General features: G+C 43.5%; 1 protein-coding gene across 1 annotated transcript in view; it reads right to left on the reverse strand.

Annotated features, from left to right (window-relative positions):
- LOC120996031 (retinol dehydrogenase 7-like) overlaps window positions 1–18,922 on the reverse strand; it is a 59,381-nt gene that overhangs the window by 17,899 nt on the left and 22,560 nt on the right. The window contains exon 3 of the mRNA XM_040425687.1: window positions 4,995–5,253. Within this exon, the coding sequence (XP_040281621.1) occupies window positions 4,995–5,253 (259 nt within the window). The remainder of the gene's footprint in view (window positions 1–4,994; window positions 5,254–18,922) is intronic.

The raw sequence follows: 18,922 nt of genomic DNA on the forward strand, positions 1-18,922 counted from the left end.
TGGTGATGCTCTGCCAGGCCTCTACTGCAACTGTCTTCAATTTCTACTTGTTCTTGGGGCATTTTCCCTTCAGTTTTATCTTCAGCAAGTGAAATGTATGCTCAATCGAATTCAGGTCAGGTGATTGACTTGGCCATTGCATAACATTCCACTTTTTTCCCTTAAAAAACTCTTTGGTTACTTTTGCAGTATGCTTTGGGTCATTGTCCATCTGCACTGTGAAGTGCCGTCCAATGAGTTTTGAAGCATTTGTCTTAATATGAGCAGATATTGCCTTAAACACTTCAGAATTCATCCTGCTGCTTTTGTCAGCAGTCACATCATCAATAAATACAAGAGAACCAGTTCCATTGGCAGCCATACATGTCCACGCCATGACACTACCACCACCATGCTTCACTGATGAGGTGGTATGCTTAGGATCATGAGCAGTTCCTTTCCTTCTCCATACTCTTCTCTTCCCATCACTCTGGTACAAGTTGATCTTAGTCTCATCTGTCCATAGGATGTTGTTCCAGAACTGTGAAGGCTTTTTTAGATGTCGTTTGGCAAACCTCTAATCTGGCCTTCCTGTTTTTGAGGCTCACCAATGGTTTACATCTTGTGGTGAACCCTCTGTATTCACTCTGGAGAATTCTTCTCTTGATTGTTGACTTTGACACACATACACCTACCTACTGTGGAGTGTTCTTGATCTGGCCAACTGTTGTGAAGGGTGTTTTCTTCACCAGGGAAAGAATTCGGTCATCCACCCCTGTTATTTTCCGTGGTCTTCCGGGTCTTTTGGTGTTGCTGAGCTCACCGATGAGTTCCTTCTTTTTAAGAATGTTCCAAACCGTTGTTTTGGCCATGCCTAATGTTTTTGCTATCTCTCTAATGGGTTTGTTTTGTTTTTTCAGCCTAATGATGGCTTGCTTCACTGATAGTGACAGCAACAGATTCCAAATGCAAATAGTAGACTTGAAATGAACTCTGGACCTTTTACCTACTCATTGTAATTGGGATAATGAGGTAATAATAACACACACCTGGCCATGGAACAGCTGAGAAGCCAATTGTCCCATTACTTTTGGTCCCTTAACAAGTGGGAGGGACATATGCAAACTGTTGTAATTCCTACATCGTTCACCTTATTTGGATTTAAATACCCTCAAATTAAAGCTGACAGTCTGCAGTTAAAGCACATCTTGTTCGTTTCATTTCAAATCCATTGTGGTGGTGTATAGAGCCAAAAATGTTAGAACTGTGTCGATGTCCCAATATTTATGGACCTGACTGTAGGGAGACTGAGCAGCTCCTTAGTTAGCAGCTGGACAGGGAGCAAGAGAAAAAAATTAACTCTCACAGCACTGAAAGGAAGTTCGCTGAACACTAGTGCCGTTACATAGAGAGAAATGAGTGACTCCCACCTGTGTCTTGGACTGTAGGAGAGCAGTTGACAAGGACAATCGTAATGATGAAAACATAAAATCAATTCCAGAAAAACCCTTTTCAGCATGGTGTATGACAACCAGTGTGTGTGTGTGTGTGTGTGTGTGTTTGTGTTTGTGTTGGGGGGGGGGGGGGGGGGGGAGGTCCTCCCCAGGTGCTGTGTCTCAGGGCGGTGCCAGAAGCAATGAGCGCTTCCATCAAAAAATATGAAAAAAAAAAAAAAGTGTCCAGCAATATTGACCCTTTAAAACGTAACTTTTACTTATTAGTACTATATAAAATAATACCACTGTGGTGGTTCACCAGTGAAATTGTGAAACAGACAAACAATGAAAAAAGATAAAATATGTTCCTACAGGGTAGCCAACCGTTGATATTGTTTTTAGAGGTGAGTGAACATAGGGCAGCTCTGGGGAGTGTTGGGATACGTCCAACCTATCCCTATACTCACCCTGAGTGTTTGTCTGTTTCACAATTTCACTGGTGAACCACCACAGTGGTATTATTTTATATAGTACTAATAAGTAAAAGTTACGTTTTAAAGGGTCAATATTGCTGGACACTTTCTGATTCTATGATCCTTCTATAAAATATATATTGATTTAGCTGGACATTTATTCATCAATAAATATGGAAGCGCTCATTGCTGGAGCGCTGGGAGCTGTGGTCCTGTCCCTCACCGCTCAGCTCCCAGCGCACCTCCCCTCCTTCAGGCTGGTGGCGCACAGAATGGTTTAGCAGGATGACTTCTCCCTGCTCCACCACTCAGCCTGCAGGCACAGATCGCACTGCCGGCATGTGTGGGCAGAGCCTGCAGCCCGGATATCTGCATAAGCTCTGCCCACATAGTGCTGCAGCGCGATCTGTGCCTGCAGGAAAGAGGTATGTGAGCTTCAGGAACAGGACAAGGTGAATAGTTACTGTGGTTTTTTTTTAATACAGAGGAGGTAAAGAGGGCTTTATTACTATGGAGAGGGCACAGAGAGCATTACTACTATGTAGGGTGCACAGAGAGCATTACTAATGTGAAGGGGGCACAATGGGCATTTCTATTATTGAGGGGGGCACAGAGCCAGAGGGCATTACTACAATGAAGGGGGCACAGAGGGCATTTTTACTGTGAAGGGGGCACAGAGGGCATTACTAGCACAGAGGGCATTTTTACTGTGAAGGGGCACAATGGGCATTATTACTATGAAGGGGGCACAATGGGGATTATTACTGTGAAGGGGGAACAATGGAGATTACTATGAAGGGGGCACAAAGAGGGCATTACAACTGTGAAAGGGGCACAGAGGGCATAACTACTGTGAGAGGACACAATGTGGGCATAACTACTGCGAGGGGGCACAATTTTTTAAAAGTATTAGGGTGGAGGTGGGTGGGATTGCCAGAGAAAGGACTGATGACAACTCAGGTTTTGAACAGCATCTTCTTTCTTAGTTTAAACTTCACAGTACTCTTTCATCATTAAAAAAGTCCAATATGGGCCACCCACTCCACTTTAACCCTTTGGATACCGGAGGTTTGTTTTTGCATTTTCATATTTCTGCCCCATCTTTCTGGAGCCATAACTTTTTTTTTTTTTTTTTTTTTGGGGGCAAGTTGTACTTTCTAATGCCAACATTTAATATGACATACAATGTAGTGGGGAGAAAAATTCCAAATGGGGTAGAATTGTTAAAAATCTTGCAATTCCTTTACGGGTTTTGTCCCTACAGCGTTCACTTTGTGACAAAAATGACCTGTGCCCTTCATTCTCTGGGTCAGTATGAGTACAATGATACCACATATGTATAGGTTTTATATGTCTAAATACTGTAAAAATAAGTTCAAACTTTGAAAAAAAACTAAAAACTTTTTTTATAGTTATGTCTACTGAGCTGTATAGGGGGCTCATTTTTTTTGCGGGACGATCTGTAGTTTTTATTGATACCGTTTTGGAGTGTGTGTGAGTTTTTGATCACATTTTATTACATTTTTTTCAGTAACAGAAGTGATGAAAAAAAATGTCGAATCAGCCATTTTGATACTTTTGCCGTTACACCATTCATCGTATTGGAAAAATATTTTTGTATTTTTAATAGTATAGGTTGTTTCGGACGCGGTGATACCCATAATGTTTATATTTATTATTAAATGTATTTATTTTTTTATTCTAAGGAAAGGGGGGGGGGTGATTAAATATATATATATATTTTTTTTTTACTGTGTTTTTGTAGCTAGTCTAGGAGGCTACCACATTCACAAATTTCTTTATTCAATATTACCATATTGTGAATTGCTGATTTCTTATGTTGGACTGCCACCTGTTGGCCAACATAAAAATTGCCGTTCTAATACTCTGGGTCTCTTCATAGAGACCCAGCCTATTAGAGTGAATTGTTGGCATCCCCATTGGCAGCACGGGGATGCTGGTATTAACCTGGAAGCGTACGCTTACGGGTTTTTCACTCTTTAGATGCCGTGATCATACTTGATCACAGCACATCCTGCACTCCCCAGCAGGTACGAAGGATTGTCCCGCCAGATCCAGGATGGTTGAAAGGCATATAAAGGTTTTTTATTTCATATGTTTGGATTCTATCTAAAGTGAAGTGGTGGTCCAAGACTTTTTAATGACCATAGAGCACTGAGAAAGCCTTTTCCTTCAAGAAGACACGGTTCAAAAGTCGAGTTTTGCTAGGCCTTGCAAAAAAGCATTTGCTGGCATTATTTTTATATTTTTTTTATTCCATACACCTCTGTGAGAAATAGAGACTGTGAGCAGAAGGAATATCAGCAATTTCTATAGGGAATCAGTCAGGGATTACTGCTAAAGACAATATGGAGATCTCCATCAACAACAGAACTGTTTCAATAGCAGTAGCTTCAATAGCAGTAGAAGCAAACTATTTACAGAAGTTTGCAAGTATATGGTACCTATCCTTCATGAATATGGAACCTTTAAATTTGTATCCTGATGGTTGCAGAGTTGACGTACACACAGCAGGGTTTTATTTACTTGTTACATGTAAGGAGCAGATTTTTAGTTGCAGAAACACAGTATGCTTACCCCAACAGTACATTCACACAGCAGATTTTAAAAATCTGCTGCAGTTTGTGCCACGGTTGGTTCACTTTCTATGCCGCGGACTCCCTTCCATCTTCGCTCCATTGAATGGAGTTAAACTAGGGGCCGAACTGAGGTTTCAAGTGGTGGCTGTCAATACACAGCTTCGAGAAGGGACATGTTCCTTCTTGCCGTGGTCATGGCTTTAAACTACCAGCCTGGAAGCTGCATCATTGCCTCCCATTGAAAACAATGGAAGGTAGACAACACACAGCCACTGCTGGAATTCTGGCAGCAAATTCCACCATTTTGGTCTATGACTCCCAGTCACAGACAGCCTACACGAGGGGTAAGGGAAAGTAGAGTCTGCTGAAAAATAATGAATATGCCATTTTTCTATAAGAGGATATAGTACAATGTTTCATGTATGCTCTACAGGTTTATGAAATAAAGGAAAAAGAAAAAGCACAAAGCCAAATAATTTCAAGGCCCAAGCAATAATAGTACTAACCTTAGAGAGTCTGAAAAAGATTCCACTCCATACTTGGACAAGCAGTATCCCCCGGGACACACAGTCAGTCTTCCTGCTATACTGGCTACATTGACCACTCGTCCTCGAGCTTTCCGAATCAAGGGTAAGAAATGGATGGTCACATCAACAACCCCCAGGAGGTTAACATTTATGATTTTGAAGAAATCTTCTTTTGTCATCCATTCAGTAGCATTACTTGGTATACTAATTCCTGCATTGTTTACCAAGCCCCAGATTCCTGCAGATAAGAAAATAGGATTTTAGCATTTCATACCTCTAAGTATAAGACCATTTCCTGTCCTTTGATAATTGGAATTTTTTGCTTCAGAGGAAATTTTTTTATTTTTTTTGAGAAATGCTTTCGGTAGTATATTTATCAGATAACATTACTTATGAGAGTTATAGATAGATAGTTAATCATATTAGATCGAACACTTAACTATCTTGTCAGGACAAGACATTTCTGAGAGTGGGAGATGACATGCTAACCACTTACTAAAAGACAAATCACAAGGGCTGACACAGAAGGCAATTATCATTCCTAATAATTCCAAAAAAGTCGAGCAAGCGCCAGGATCGTCTCCTAAAGAGGATTCAGCTGTGGGATCGGAGTGCCACCAGTGCAGAGCTTGCTCAGGAATGGCAGCAGGCAGGTGTGAGCGCATCTGCACGCACAGTGAGGCGAAGACTTTTGGAAGATGGCCTGGTGTCAAGAAGGGCAGCAAAGAAGCCACTTCTCTCCGAAAAAAACATCAGGGACAGATTGATCTTCTGCAGAAAGTATGGTGAATGGACTGCTGAGGACTGGGGCAAAGTCATATTCTCCGATGAAGCCTCTTTCCGATTGTTTGGGGCATCTGGATAAAGGCTTGTCCAGAGAAGAAAAGGTGAGCGCTACCATCAGTCCTGTGTCATGCCAACAGTAAAACATCCTGAGACCATTCATGTGTGGGGTTGCTTCTCATCCAAGGGAGTGGGCTCACTCACAATTTTGCCCAAAAACACAGCCATGAATAAAGAATGGTACCAAAACACCCTCCAACAGCAACTTCTTCCAACAATCTAACAACAGTTTGGTGAAGAACAATGCATTTTCCAGCACGATGGAGCACCGTGCCATAAGGCAAAAGTGACAACTAAGTGGCTCGGGGACCAAAACGTTGACATTTTGGGTCCATGGCCTGGAAACTCCCCAGATCTTAATCCCATTGAGAACTTGTGGTCAATCCTCAAGAGGCGGGTGGACAAACAAAAACCCACTAATTCTTACAAACTCCAAGAAGTGATTATGAAAGAATGGGTTGCCATCAGTCAGGAATTGGCCCAGAAGTTGATTGAGAGCATGCCCAGTCGAATTGCAGATGTCCTGAAAAATAAGGGCCAACACTGCAAATACTGACTCTTTGCATAAATGTCATGTAATTGTTGATAAAAGCCTTTGAAACGTATGAAGTGTGGCTAGATGCGCCGGGGGGGGTCCTGTGACCCCCCCCATGTCGGCGATCGCAGCAAACCGCAGGTCAATTCAGACCTGCGGTTTGCTGCGTTTCCGGGTTATTCGGGTCTCTGAGGACCCGATAACCTGGAACAGGATGGTGATCGGTGGTATGATATTACACCACCAATCACCATCCTGCAATCCTGAGAGGTGATGGTGACATCACCTCTCAGGATCGCCTCTGATTGGTAGGTGGGCGGGCCGGCGGGAGATTTAAATCATAGCAGCGCTCCTTTCCTCCTCCTTTTGTGTCCCAGAGCGGAGGAGAGAGGAGCGCTGCAGTGCACGTGTGGATCTGAGCCAGCATCACCCCATCTGTGCCCCAGCACCCATCCTTGCCCCAGGACCCGATCTGTGCCCCAGCACCCCCCATCTGATCAGCCAGGTAATTAGGGAAAGGCTAGGAAAAGGTTGGGCTAGGCAGGGATATAAGAGGGAAAGTTAGTGTGAAAAAAAAGTTTGATTGCACCACCCTAAGTAGGGTGTCTGGGGTCCACAGCACAGCTGTGTGACACTACACACCCCAGGTGTGCTGCCGCTTGCCCCCCCCACAACTTTTTTGGGGCGCAGGCAGTTTTTTTTGTTGCGGGTGTACGCCGACTGTGGCCGGCACTCTTAGCGTCCGGCCACCGTTAGCGCATTGCACACCCCACCGCTGATCAACTTCGAACGGTTGATCAGCGGTTTTTAATTTTTTTTTTAATTTTTTTTTTGCCCTTTTTTTTATTTTTACATTTATTTTTCTGTTCGTTTTAGGGATAAGTCTGCGAACACCTGTGCCCCCACACACACACACACCAAATAAAGATTTACACGCACGCACACATGCAGACACACACTCCCCTATGGCCCGCCGGATGTTCTAGGCCGAGGAGGCATACGCCCAGCTTGCCTCCGAGTCAGAGAGTCCCAGTGAGGACGAGGATGACCCCACTTTCCTGTTGTCATCTGCGTCCTCCTCATCATCTAGCGATGATGAGCCCCCAAGGCAGCGAAGACGCCGCCAGGTGGAGCAAGGGGACCACCATGTTAAAGACCCTGTGGCCCACACTAGTACGAGCAGCTCTGGGGCTCATACTAGTTTTCCAGCCCACCAGGTAAATCCACCGGAGCCCCCTGCCAGTGAACTTTGTCTGGTATACCCCAGAGCGATTGGAGCCCATGATTCCTGATTTTGTAGGCCAACCAGGAATCCAGATTTCCACAGTGGGCTTCACTGAATATGACTTTAGTCATTTTTTTCAGTGACCAACTGGTAAATCTAATGGTGGAGCAGACGAACCTGTACGCCCAACAGGTCGTTGCTCAACACCCGAGCTCCTTTTTGGTTAGGCCCGGTGGCTGGACCCCAGTCAGTGCAGCCGAGATGAGGACATTTTGGGGCCTCGTGCTGCATATGGGCCTAGTCAAGAAACCTAGAGCCAGGCATTACTGGAGTGGGGACGTCCTCTACCAGACCCCACCTTACAGTACGGCCATGACACGTACTCTGTTTGAGGCCATCCGGAAATGCCTGCATTTGATCCTGCCTATGACCGCCTGTACAAAATCAGGCCGGTCATCGATCACTTTGGGGCCAAATTTGTACAGGCAGGCCTATGTACCTGGAAGGGGGGGCACGGTTGAGGAGTCTCTCATTGCGTTCAAGGGGAGACTCATTTTCCGCCAGTATGTTCCCTCAAAGCGGGCAAGGTATGGCGTGAAGCTGTACAAACTTTGTGAGAGTACCTCAGTGTACACTTACAAGTTTCGTGTGTACGAGGGGCGAGATTCCCGTATTCAACCCCCAGAATGCCCCCTCACTCTGGGTGTTAGGGGGAACCTTGTGTGTGACCTTATGCACCCACTGCTAGATAAGGGTTACCACCTGTACGTGGATAACTTTTATACTAGTATCCCCTTGTTCCAGTCCCTCGCCGCCAGATCCACGTCCGCTTGTGGGACCGTGCGGAAAAATCAACGTGGCCTCCCTGCCCACCCCCTCCAGGTACCTATCCCCAGGGGTGAGACCCGTGCCCTTACCACTGAAAACCTGTTGCTGGTCAGATATAAGGACAAGAGGGATGTCCTTGTACTGTCCACAATTCATGGTAATGGCATCACCCCTGTCCCTGTGCGAGGTACCGCGGCAATGGTCCTCAAACCTGATTGTATCGTCGACTACAAATCGGTATATGGGAGTAGTTGATCTCTCTGATCAAGTCCTCAAGCCATATAATGCTATGCGCAAAACCCGGGCATGGTACAAAAAAGTTGCGGTCTACTTGGTACAGGTTGCCTTGTACAACTCTTTTGTGCTGTCCCGGAGCGCTGGCAACACAGGGACATTCCTCCAATTCTATGAGGCAGTCCTCAAGGCCCTGATCTTTTCGGACCGGGAAAGAGCAGGCCGGAGTACCTCGGGAACTGGAGGCGCCCGGATCGTCCCTGGCCAACACTTTCCAGGTGTGGTCCCCCATACTGGAAAGAAGGGACAGACCCAAAAAAGGTGCAGAGTGTGTCACAGGAGGGGGATACGGAAGGACACCACTACTCAATGTGACACGTGCCCCGATCATCTGGGCCTACATTATTGGTTGCTTCAGGGAGTACCACACTTCCATGGAGTACTAAATTTATATCCCAATTTAGCCACTGACATCGGATAAAAAAAAAACTATGGTTCTGACTTGAGACACCAAAAAAAATTGTAAAAACTAAAATAATTTTAAAAAAAAAGTATACAAATTAGGTATCTCCGCATCCGTAAGAATCTCCTCTATAAAAATACCCCATGACCTAACCCCCCAGATTAACACGGTCAAAAATAATAATAATTTAAAACTGTGCCAAAACAGCTATTTTTGGCACTTTTCCATTTCAATCAGTTTTTTCCGGTAACAAAGCAAGGGTTAACAACCAAACAAAACTTAATATTTATTACCCTGATACTGCAGTTTACAGAAACGCCACATTTGTGGTTGTAAACTGCTGTATCACTAAAAGGCAGGGCGCAAAAGGAAAGGATCGACATGGTTTCTGGAAGGCCGATTTTGATGGCCTTTTTTATTGACACCATGTCCCTTTTGAAGCCCCCGTAGAGTAAAAACTCCATAAAAGTGACCCCATCTAAGAAACTACACCCCTTAAGGTATTCAAAACTGATTTCACAAACTTTGTTAACCCTTTAGGTGTTCCTCAACCGTTAATGGCAAATGGAGATGAAATTTCAGAATTTTAATTTTTAGTAACCTTACCTCACAAAAATGTAATATAGAGCAACCAAAAATCATATGTACCCTAAAAATAGTCCCAAAAAATATGCCACCTTATCCCGTAGTTTCCAAAATGGGGTCACTTTTAGGGAGTTTCTACTCGAGGGGTGCATCAGGGGGGTTGAAACAGGACACGGTGTAAATAAACCGGTCCATAAAAATCAGCCCTCCAAAAACCATATGGCGCACCTTTCCCTCTACGCCCTACTGTGTGGCCGTACAGTAGTGTACGACCACATATGGGGTGTTTCTGTAAGGGCAATAAAGATACAGTCTTGTTTGGCTGTTAACCCTTGCTTTGTTAGTGGAAAAAATTGGTTAAAATGGAAAATTTGGCAAAAAAATGAAATTCTCAAATTTCATCCCCATTTGCCAATAACTCTTGTGCAACACCTAAAGGGTTAACAAAGTTTGTAAAATCAGTTTTGAATACCTTGAGGGGTGCAGTTTCTTAGATGGGGTCACTTTTATAGAATTTCTACTCTAGGGGTGCATCAGGGGGGCTTCAAATGGGACATGGTGTAAATAAACCAGTCCAGCAAAATCTGCCTTCCAAAAACCATATGGCGCGCCTGTACAGTAGTTTACGGCCACATATGGGGTGTTTCTGCAAACAGAATCGGGGAAATAAATATTGAGTTTTGTTTGGCTGTTAACCCTTACTTTGTTACTGGAAAAAATTTATTAAAATGGAAAATTTGCCCAAAAAAAATCGAAATTCTGACATTTTATCTCCATTTGCCATTAACTCTTGTGGAACACCTAAAGGGTTAACGACGTTTGTAAAATCAGTTTTGAATAGCTTGAGGGGTGTAGTTTCTAGAATGGGGCCATTTTTGGGTGGTTTCTATTATGTAAGCCTCGGAAAGTGACTTCAGACCTAAACTGGTCCCTAAAAATTGGCTTTTTGAAAATTTCTGAAAAATTTCAAGATTTGCTTCTAAACTTCTAAGCCTTGTAACATCCCCAAAAAATAAAATATCATTCCCAAAATGATCCAAACATGAAGTAGAGATATGGGGAATGTAAAGTAATAACTATTTTTGGAGGTATTACTATGTATTCTAGAAGTAGAGAAATTGAAACTTGGAAATTTGAAATTTTTTACAATTTTGGGTAAATTTGGTATTGTTTTTATAAATAAAAATGAATTTTTTTAACTTTATTTTACCAGTGTCATGAAGTACAATATGTGACGAAAAAACAAACAAACAGTCTCAGAATGGCCTGGATAAGGCCTCGTGCACACGACAGTATTTTTCACGGCCTGCAAAACGGGGTTCCGTTTTTCCGTGATCCGTTTCCGTTTTTGTTTCCGTGTGCCTTCCTACTGATTATTTTTTTTAACCCCTCCAGCCCTATTGTACTATGCAGTCTGTATTCAGAATGCTATTATTTCCCCTTATAACTATGTTATAAGGGGAAATAATACAATCTACAGAACACCGATCCCAAGCCCGAACTTCTGCGAGTGCAAAACGCATTACAATGTTTTGCACTCGCGCAGAAAAATCGCGGGTGTTCCCGTAACGCACCCGCACATTTTCCCGCAACACCCGTGTGAAAGAGGCCTTAAAGTGAAACTGGTCAGATTTGCAAAAAATGGCCTGGTCCTTACTCCTTAAGGTGAAATATGGCTGTGTCCTTAACCACCTCCGGACCGCCTAACGCAGGATCGCGTTCCGGAGGTGGTAGCGCTGCGCACAGTCACGCATATACGCGTCATCTCGCGAGACGCGAGACTTCCTGTGAACGCGCGCACACAGGCGCGCGCGCTCACAGGAACGGAAGGTAAGAGAGTTGATCTCCAGCCTGCCAGCGGCGATCATTCGCTGGCAGGCTGGAGATGTGTTTTTTTTAACCCCTAACAGGTATATTAGACGCTGTTTTGATAACAGCGTCTAATATACCTGCTACCTGGTCCTCTGGTGGTCCCCTTTGTTTGGATCGACCACCAGAGGACACAGGTAGCTCAGTAAAGTAGCACCAAGCACCACTACACTACACTACACCCCCCCCCCCCCGTCACTTATTAACCCCTTATTAGCCCCTGATCACCCCTAATCACCCCTGATCACCCCATATAGACTCCCTGATCACCCCCCTGTCATTGATTACCCCCCTGTCATTGATCAACCCCCTGTAAAGCTCCATTCAGACGTCCGCATGATTTTTACGGATCCACTGATAGATGGATCGGATCCGCAAAACGCATCCGGACGTCTGAATGAAGCCTTACAGGGGCGTGATCAATGACTGTGGTGATCACCCCATATAGACTCCCTGATCACCCCCCTGTCATTGATTACCCCCCTGTCATTGATTACCCCCCTGTAAAGCTCCATTCAGACGTCCGCATGATTTTTACGGATCCACTGATAGATGGATCGGATCCGCAAAACGCATCCGGATGTCTGAATGAAGCCTTACAGGGGCGTGATCAATGACTGTGGTGATCACCCCATATAGACTCCCTGATCACCCCCCTGTAAAGCTCCATTCAGATGTCCGCATGATTTTTACGGATGCACTGATACATGGATCGGATCCGCAAAACGCATCCGGTCGTCTGAATGAAGCCTTACAGGGGCATGATCAATGACTGTGGTGATCACCCCCCTGTCATTGATTACCCCCCTGTAAAGCTCCATTCAGATGTCCGCATGATTTTTACGGATGCACTGATAGATGGATCGGATCCGCAAAACGCATCCGGACGTCTGAATGAAGCCTTACAGGTGCATGATCAATGACTGTGGTTATCACCCCATATAGACTCCCTGATCACCCCCCTGTCATTGATTACCCCCCTGTCATTGATTACCCCCCTGTAAAGCTCCATTCAGACGTCCGCATGATTTTTACGGATGCACTGATAGATGGATCGGATCCGCAAAACGCATCCGGACGTCTGAATGAAGCCTTACAGGGGCATGATCAATGACTGTGGTGATCACCCCATATAGACTCCCTAATTACCCCCCTGTCATTGATTACCCCCCTGTCATTGATTACCCCCCTGTAAAGCTCCATTCAGACGTCCGCATGATTTTTACGGATGCACTGATAGATGGATCGGATCCGCAAAACGCATCCGGACGTCTGAATGAAGCCTTACAGGGGCATGATCAATGACTGTGGTGATCACCCCATATAGACTCCCTGATCACCCCCCTGTCATTGATTACCCCCCTGTCATTGATTACCCCCCTGTAAAGCTCCATTCAGATGTCCGCATGATTTTTACGGATGCACTGATAGATGGATCGGATCCGCAAAACGCATCCGGACGTCTGAATGAAGCCTTACACGGGCGTGATCAATGACTGTGGTTATCACCCCATATAGACTCCCTGATCACCCCCCTGTCATTGATCACCCCCCCTGTCATTGATCACCCCCCTGTCATTGATCACCCCCCTGTCATTGATCACCCCCCTGTCATTGATAACCCCTCTGTAAGGCTCCATTCAGATATTTTTTTGGCCCAAGTTAGCGGAATTTTTATTTTTTTTTCTTACAAAGTCTCATATTCCACTAACTTGTGTCAAAAAATAAAATCTCACATGAACTCACCATACCCCTCACGGAATCCAAATGCGTAAAATTTTTTAGACATTTATATTCCAGACTTCTTCTCACGCTTTAGGGCCCCTAGAATGCCAGGGCAGTATAAATACCCCACATGTGACCCCATTTCGGAAAGAAGACACCCCCAGGTATTCCGTGAGGGGCATATTGAGTCCATGAAAGATTGAAATTTTTGTCCCAAGTTAGCGGAACGGGAGACTTTGTGAGAAAAAAATAAAAAATATCAATTTCCGCTAACTTGTGCCAAAAAAAAAAAATTTCTATGAACTCGCCATGCCCCTCATTGAATACCTTGGGGTGTCTTCTTTCCAAAATGGGGTCACATGTGGGGTATTTATACTGCCCTGGCATTCTAGGGGCCCCAAAGCGTGAGAAGAAGTCTGGTATCCAAATGTCTAAAAATGCCCTCCTAAAAGGAATTTGGGCACCTTTGCGCATCTAGGCTGCAAAAAAGTTTTACAATGCTGGAGATGTGGCACTCCAGCGAGTCGTGCACTCCTGATTAGCCTGTCTGCCCCATAGGCTGATTTTAATTATTTTCAGTATAAAGCTGTGGCCTGCTCTCACTACATTCATTGGAAGCTGTTTAGCACCAGGAAGGGTATAGAGTGGGCTCAGCATGCATGTTGGTACCTGCATCCCTTGTAATGGAGGCCATTTTGGCACAAAAAACGGAAAAAGGCAGAGTGGATCCAGCATGCATGTGGGTCCAACACTCCCTGAATTTTATGGCGGTCATTATGGCGCATAACAGGTAGTATTTAGTGTTAGGACCCGTGTAACAGAGATCGCCTTGACGTTTGGCATACGGGCTTAGATGGTTTTGTACAAAATGCATTGACCAAGCATCTCGCTTTTTAAGCGTAGTATTAGCAGCATAATTTTTGTAAGCATTGTTGTACTTTGTCTGATTTGCAGAGTGCTGCCGCATTGTCTCCTTTTTTTTTCCTCTAGGTCTTTGCCATGGCGGCGTGCACCTGCGCACTGGGAGGTGCTGACTAACCCTCTTTTTTTGCAGATTTACAATGCTGGAGATGTGGCACTCCAGCGAGTCGTGCACTCCTGATTAGCCTGTCTGCCCCATAGGCTGATTTTAATTATTTTCAGTATAAAGCTGTGGCCTGCTCTCACTACATTCATTGGAAGCTGTTTAGCACCAGGAAGGGTATAGAGTGGGCTCAGCATGCATGTTGGTACCTGCATCCCTTGTAATGGAGGCCATTTTGGCACAAAAAACGGAAAAAGGCAGAGTGGATCCAGCATGCATGTGGGTCCAACACTCCCTGAATTTTATGGCGGTCATTATGGCGCATAACAGGTAGTATTTAGTGTTAGGACCCGTGTAACAGAGATCGCCTTGACGTTTGGCATACGGGCTTAGATGGTTTTGTACAAAATGCATTGACCAAGCATCTCGCTTTTTAAGCGTAGTATTAGCAGCATAATTTTTGTAAGCATTGTTGTACTTTGTCTGATTTGCAGAGTGCTGCCGCATTGTCTCCTTTTTTTCCTCTAGGCTGCAAAAAAGTGTCACACATCTGGTATCGCCGTACTCAGGAGAAGTTGGGGAATGTGTTTTGGGGTGTCATTTTACATATACCCATGCTGGGTGAGAGAAATATCTTGGTCAAATGCCAACTTTGTATAAAAAAATGGGAAAAGTTGTCTTTTGCCAAGATATTTCTCTCACCCAGCATGGGTATATGTAAAATGACACCCCAAAACACATTCCCCAACGTCTCCTGAATACGGCGATACCACATGTGTGACACTTTTTTGCAGCCTAGGTGGGCAAAGGGGCCCATATTCCAAAGAGCACCTTTAGGATTTCACAGGTCATTTACCTACTTACCACACATTAGGGCCCCTGGAAAATGCCAGGGCAGTATAACTACCCCACAAGTGACCCCATTTTGGAAAGAAGACACCCCAAGGTATTCCGTGAGGGGCATGGCGAGTTCCTAGAATTTTTTATTTTTTGTCACAAGTTAGTGGAAAATGCTTATTTTTTTTTTCTTGGGGTCTCTTCTTTCCAAAATGGGGTCACTTGTGGGGTAGTTATACTGCCCTGGCATTCTAGGGGCCCAAATGTGTGGTAAGGAGTTTGAAATCAAATTCTGTAAAAAATGACCTGTGAAATCCGAAAGGTGCTCTTTGGAATATGGGCCCCTTTGCCCACCTAGGCTGCAAAAAAGTGTCACACATCTGGTATCTCCGTAATCGGGAGAAGTTGGGGAATGTGTTTTGGGGTGTCATTTTACATATACCCATGCTGGGTGAGAGAAATATCTTGGCAAAAGACAACTTTTCCCATTTTTTTATACAAAGTTGGCATTCGACCAAGATATTTATCTCACCCAGCATGGGTATATGTAAAAAGACACCCCAAAACACATTCCTCAACTTCTCCTGAGTACGGAGATACCAGATGTGTGACACTTTTTTGCAGCCTAGGTGGGCAAAGGGGCCCACATTCCAAAGAGCACCTTTCGGATTTCACAGGTCATTTACCTACTTACCACACATTTGGGCCCCTAGAATGCCAGGGCAGTATAACTACCCCACAAGTGACCCCATTTTGGAAAGAAGAGACCCCAAGGTATTCGCTGATGGGCATAGTGAGTTCATAGAACTTTTTATTTTTTGTCACAAGTTTGTGGAATATGAGACTTTGTATGAAAAAAATAAAAAAATAAAAAAATCATCATTTTCCACTAACTTGTGACAAAAAATAAAAAATTCTAGGAACTCGCCATGCCCCTCACGGAATACCTTGGGGTGTCTTCTTTCCAAAATGGGGTCACTTGTGGGGTAGTTATACTGCCCTGGTATTCTAGGGGCCCAAATGTGTGGTAAGGAGTTTGAAATCAAATTCAGGAAAAAATGAGGAGTGAAATCCGAAAGGTGCTCTTTGGAATATGGCCCCTTTGCCCACCTAGGCTGCAAAAAAGTGTCACACATCTGGTATCCCCGTACTCAGGAGAAGTTGAGGAATGTGTTTTGGGGTGTCTTTTTACATATACCCATGCTGGGTGAGATAAATATCTTGGTCAAATGACAACTTTGTATAAAAAAATGGGAAAAGTTGTCTTTTGCCAAGATATTTCTCTCACCCAGCATGGGTATATATAAAATGACACCCCAAAACACATTCCCCACCTTCTCCTGAGTACGGAGATACCAGATGTGTGACACTTTTTTGCAGCCTAGGTGGGCAAAGGGGCCCATATTCCAAAGAGCACCTTTCGGATTTCACAGGTCATTTTTTACTGAATTTGATTTCAAACTCCTTACCACACATTTGGGCCCCTAGAATGCCAGGGCAGTATAACTACCCCACAAGTGACCCCATTTTGGAAAGAAGAGACCCCAAGGTATTCGCTGATGGGCATAGTGAGTTCATAGAACTTTTTATTTTTTGTCACAAGTTAGTGGAATATGAGACTTTGTAAGAAAAAAAAAAAAAAAATCATCATTTTCCGCTAACTTGTGACAAAAAATAAAAAGTTCTATGAACTCACTATGCCCATCAGCGAATACCTTAGGGTGTGTACTTTCCGAAATGGGGTCATTTGTGGGGTGTTTGTACTGTCTGGGCATTGTAGAACCTCAGGAAACATGACAGGTGCTCAGAAAGTCAGAGCGGCTTCAAAAAGCGGAAATTCACATTTTTGTACCATAGTTTGTAAACGCTATAACTTTTACCCAAACCATTTTTTTTTTACCCAAACATTTTTTTTTTATCAAAGACATGTAGAACTATAAATTTAGAGCAAAATTTCTATATGGATCTCGTTTTTTTTGCAAAATTTTACAACTGAAAGTGAAAAATGTCATTTTTTTGCAAAAAAATCGTTAAATTTCGATTAATAACAAAAAAAGTAAAAATGTCAACAGCAATGAAATACCACCAAATGAAGGCTCTATTAGTGAGAAGAAAAGGAGGTAAAATTCATTTGGGTGGTAAGTTGCATGACCGAGCAATAAACGGTGAAAGTAGTGTAGGTCAGAAGTGTAAAAAGTGGCCTGGTCATTAAGGGTGTTTAAGCACTGGGGGCTGAGGTGGTTAAGGGGTTAAGGAAACTATATTAATTCACAGTTATAGTGGCTGTATGTTATACTACGCATTTCACATCCTTGAATTCACTGTAAAACCGGTTCTTGGAGAACTCATGATAAGCTATTGCCGCAGGGAAAACGAGCGTTTACAATGCAGCTTTACTCCCATCATAAACTGCTAAGTGTAAACTTGGTTAAAGGAGATTTCTCACAATTGACATTTATCATATATCCACAGGTAGTTGACACATGTCTGAATGCTGTGGGCCACTGGTCACTGATCTGCTGTTTCATCAGCCCCCTCAATATGCCAGTGCCCCTTCTGCCTAATAGCACTATCTCTGCTCATACATTATACCTGCTTGGGAGAGCTGAAATGTCATATTTTGTGACAGATATTGATCCTTTTGACTATGGTTAACTGTATGGATTGACTGAAACATTCAAACCTGAAGTGTACCGTAATTTTACATACTAACTCCATTAGCTGCATGGACATTGAATGAAGTGGTGGGACTCGTGCTCGACCACCACTGCATTCAAACTCTTCCTTTTGGATTTGTGCGACCGACAAAGAGGAATGGGGACATGCATTCCAGCAGAGGGGCCTCAGCAATCAGACATTTATGGTGATAAATGTTGATTGTAGGAATACCCCTTTAACCTCTTTATCCACCACTAAACTACTACCTAATCTAAAACAAGCGTACGTACATAGGAGTTCATGAAAACAAGCATCTTAATATCGTTGAAAAGCATGGTCTTACTAATATTTGTGTAGCTGAGGGCATTATGCTAGTTCATGTTAAATTTAGGTAGTATGGAGAACTGGTATGAATCTGAGTGTTTGACAATCTGTTAACCTCTAGTCATCTGTAGACTGGATTCAGTTACTGGATACAATAAATTGGTATGCATATAGCCCAATTTATTACTTACCACGTGAAGTTATGAGGCCATGGAGGTAATTATGAAGCCTCTACCTGGTTTTCTGGTATACAAAAGTTAGTTTTTGTGGAATGCTTTCTTAGATTGGAAAACTAATGATTTAATGATTAAGAACTTTAATCTCTACTTGGCTCTCCTCAGAGAGTGATGTATTGATTCATAAATGGCTTATAGCCTTTCACAGACTATCAGAAAAGAAGGGGCACTGCTTTTATCTGAATACTTCTTCCCCTTTGAATAAGTTCCTTTCCTGGATCCCACTGATCAAAACTTCTGATAACGACATGTCAAAAGTTGTTTAAAATTATTTTTGTAGTATAATTTGTGTGGTACATGCAGTACGCCAAAATAGAGTAATTGCAAAAGGCTAAATTGTTGTAGTGTTAAATTGTTAAGTGAAATGTTCTGATTTTATGCATTTATATACCTAATAGTATGATATAGATAAGGGTCAACATCTTGACTCAACCCCCTTAGATTGCAATGAAATGGACCTGAGTCCGCCCCTGCTTAGAAAGAGCGTTGTTCTTTGCTAGCTGAGGAAGAGACATGTACTT

Source organism: Bufo bufo, chromosome 3 (assembly GCF_905171765.1).
Source record: "Bufo bufo chromosome 3, aBufBuf1.1, whole genome shotgun sequence".
In the NCBI taxonomy this organism is placed as follows: domain Eukaryota; kingdom Metazoa; phylum Chordata; class Amphibia; order Anura; family Bufonidae; genus Bufo; species Bufo bufo.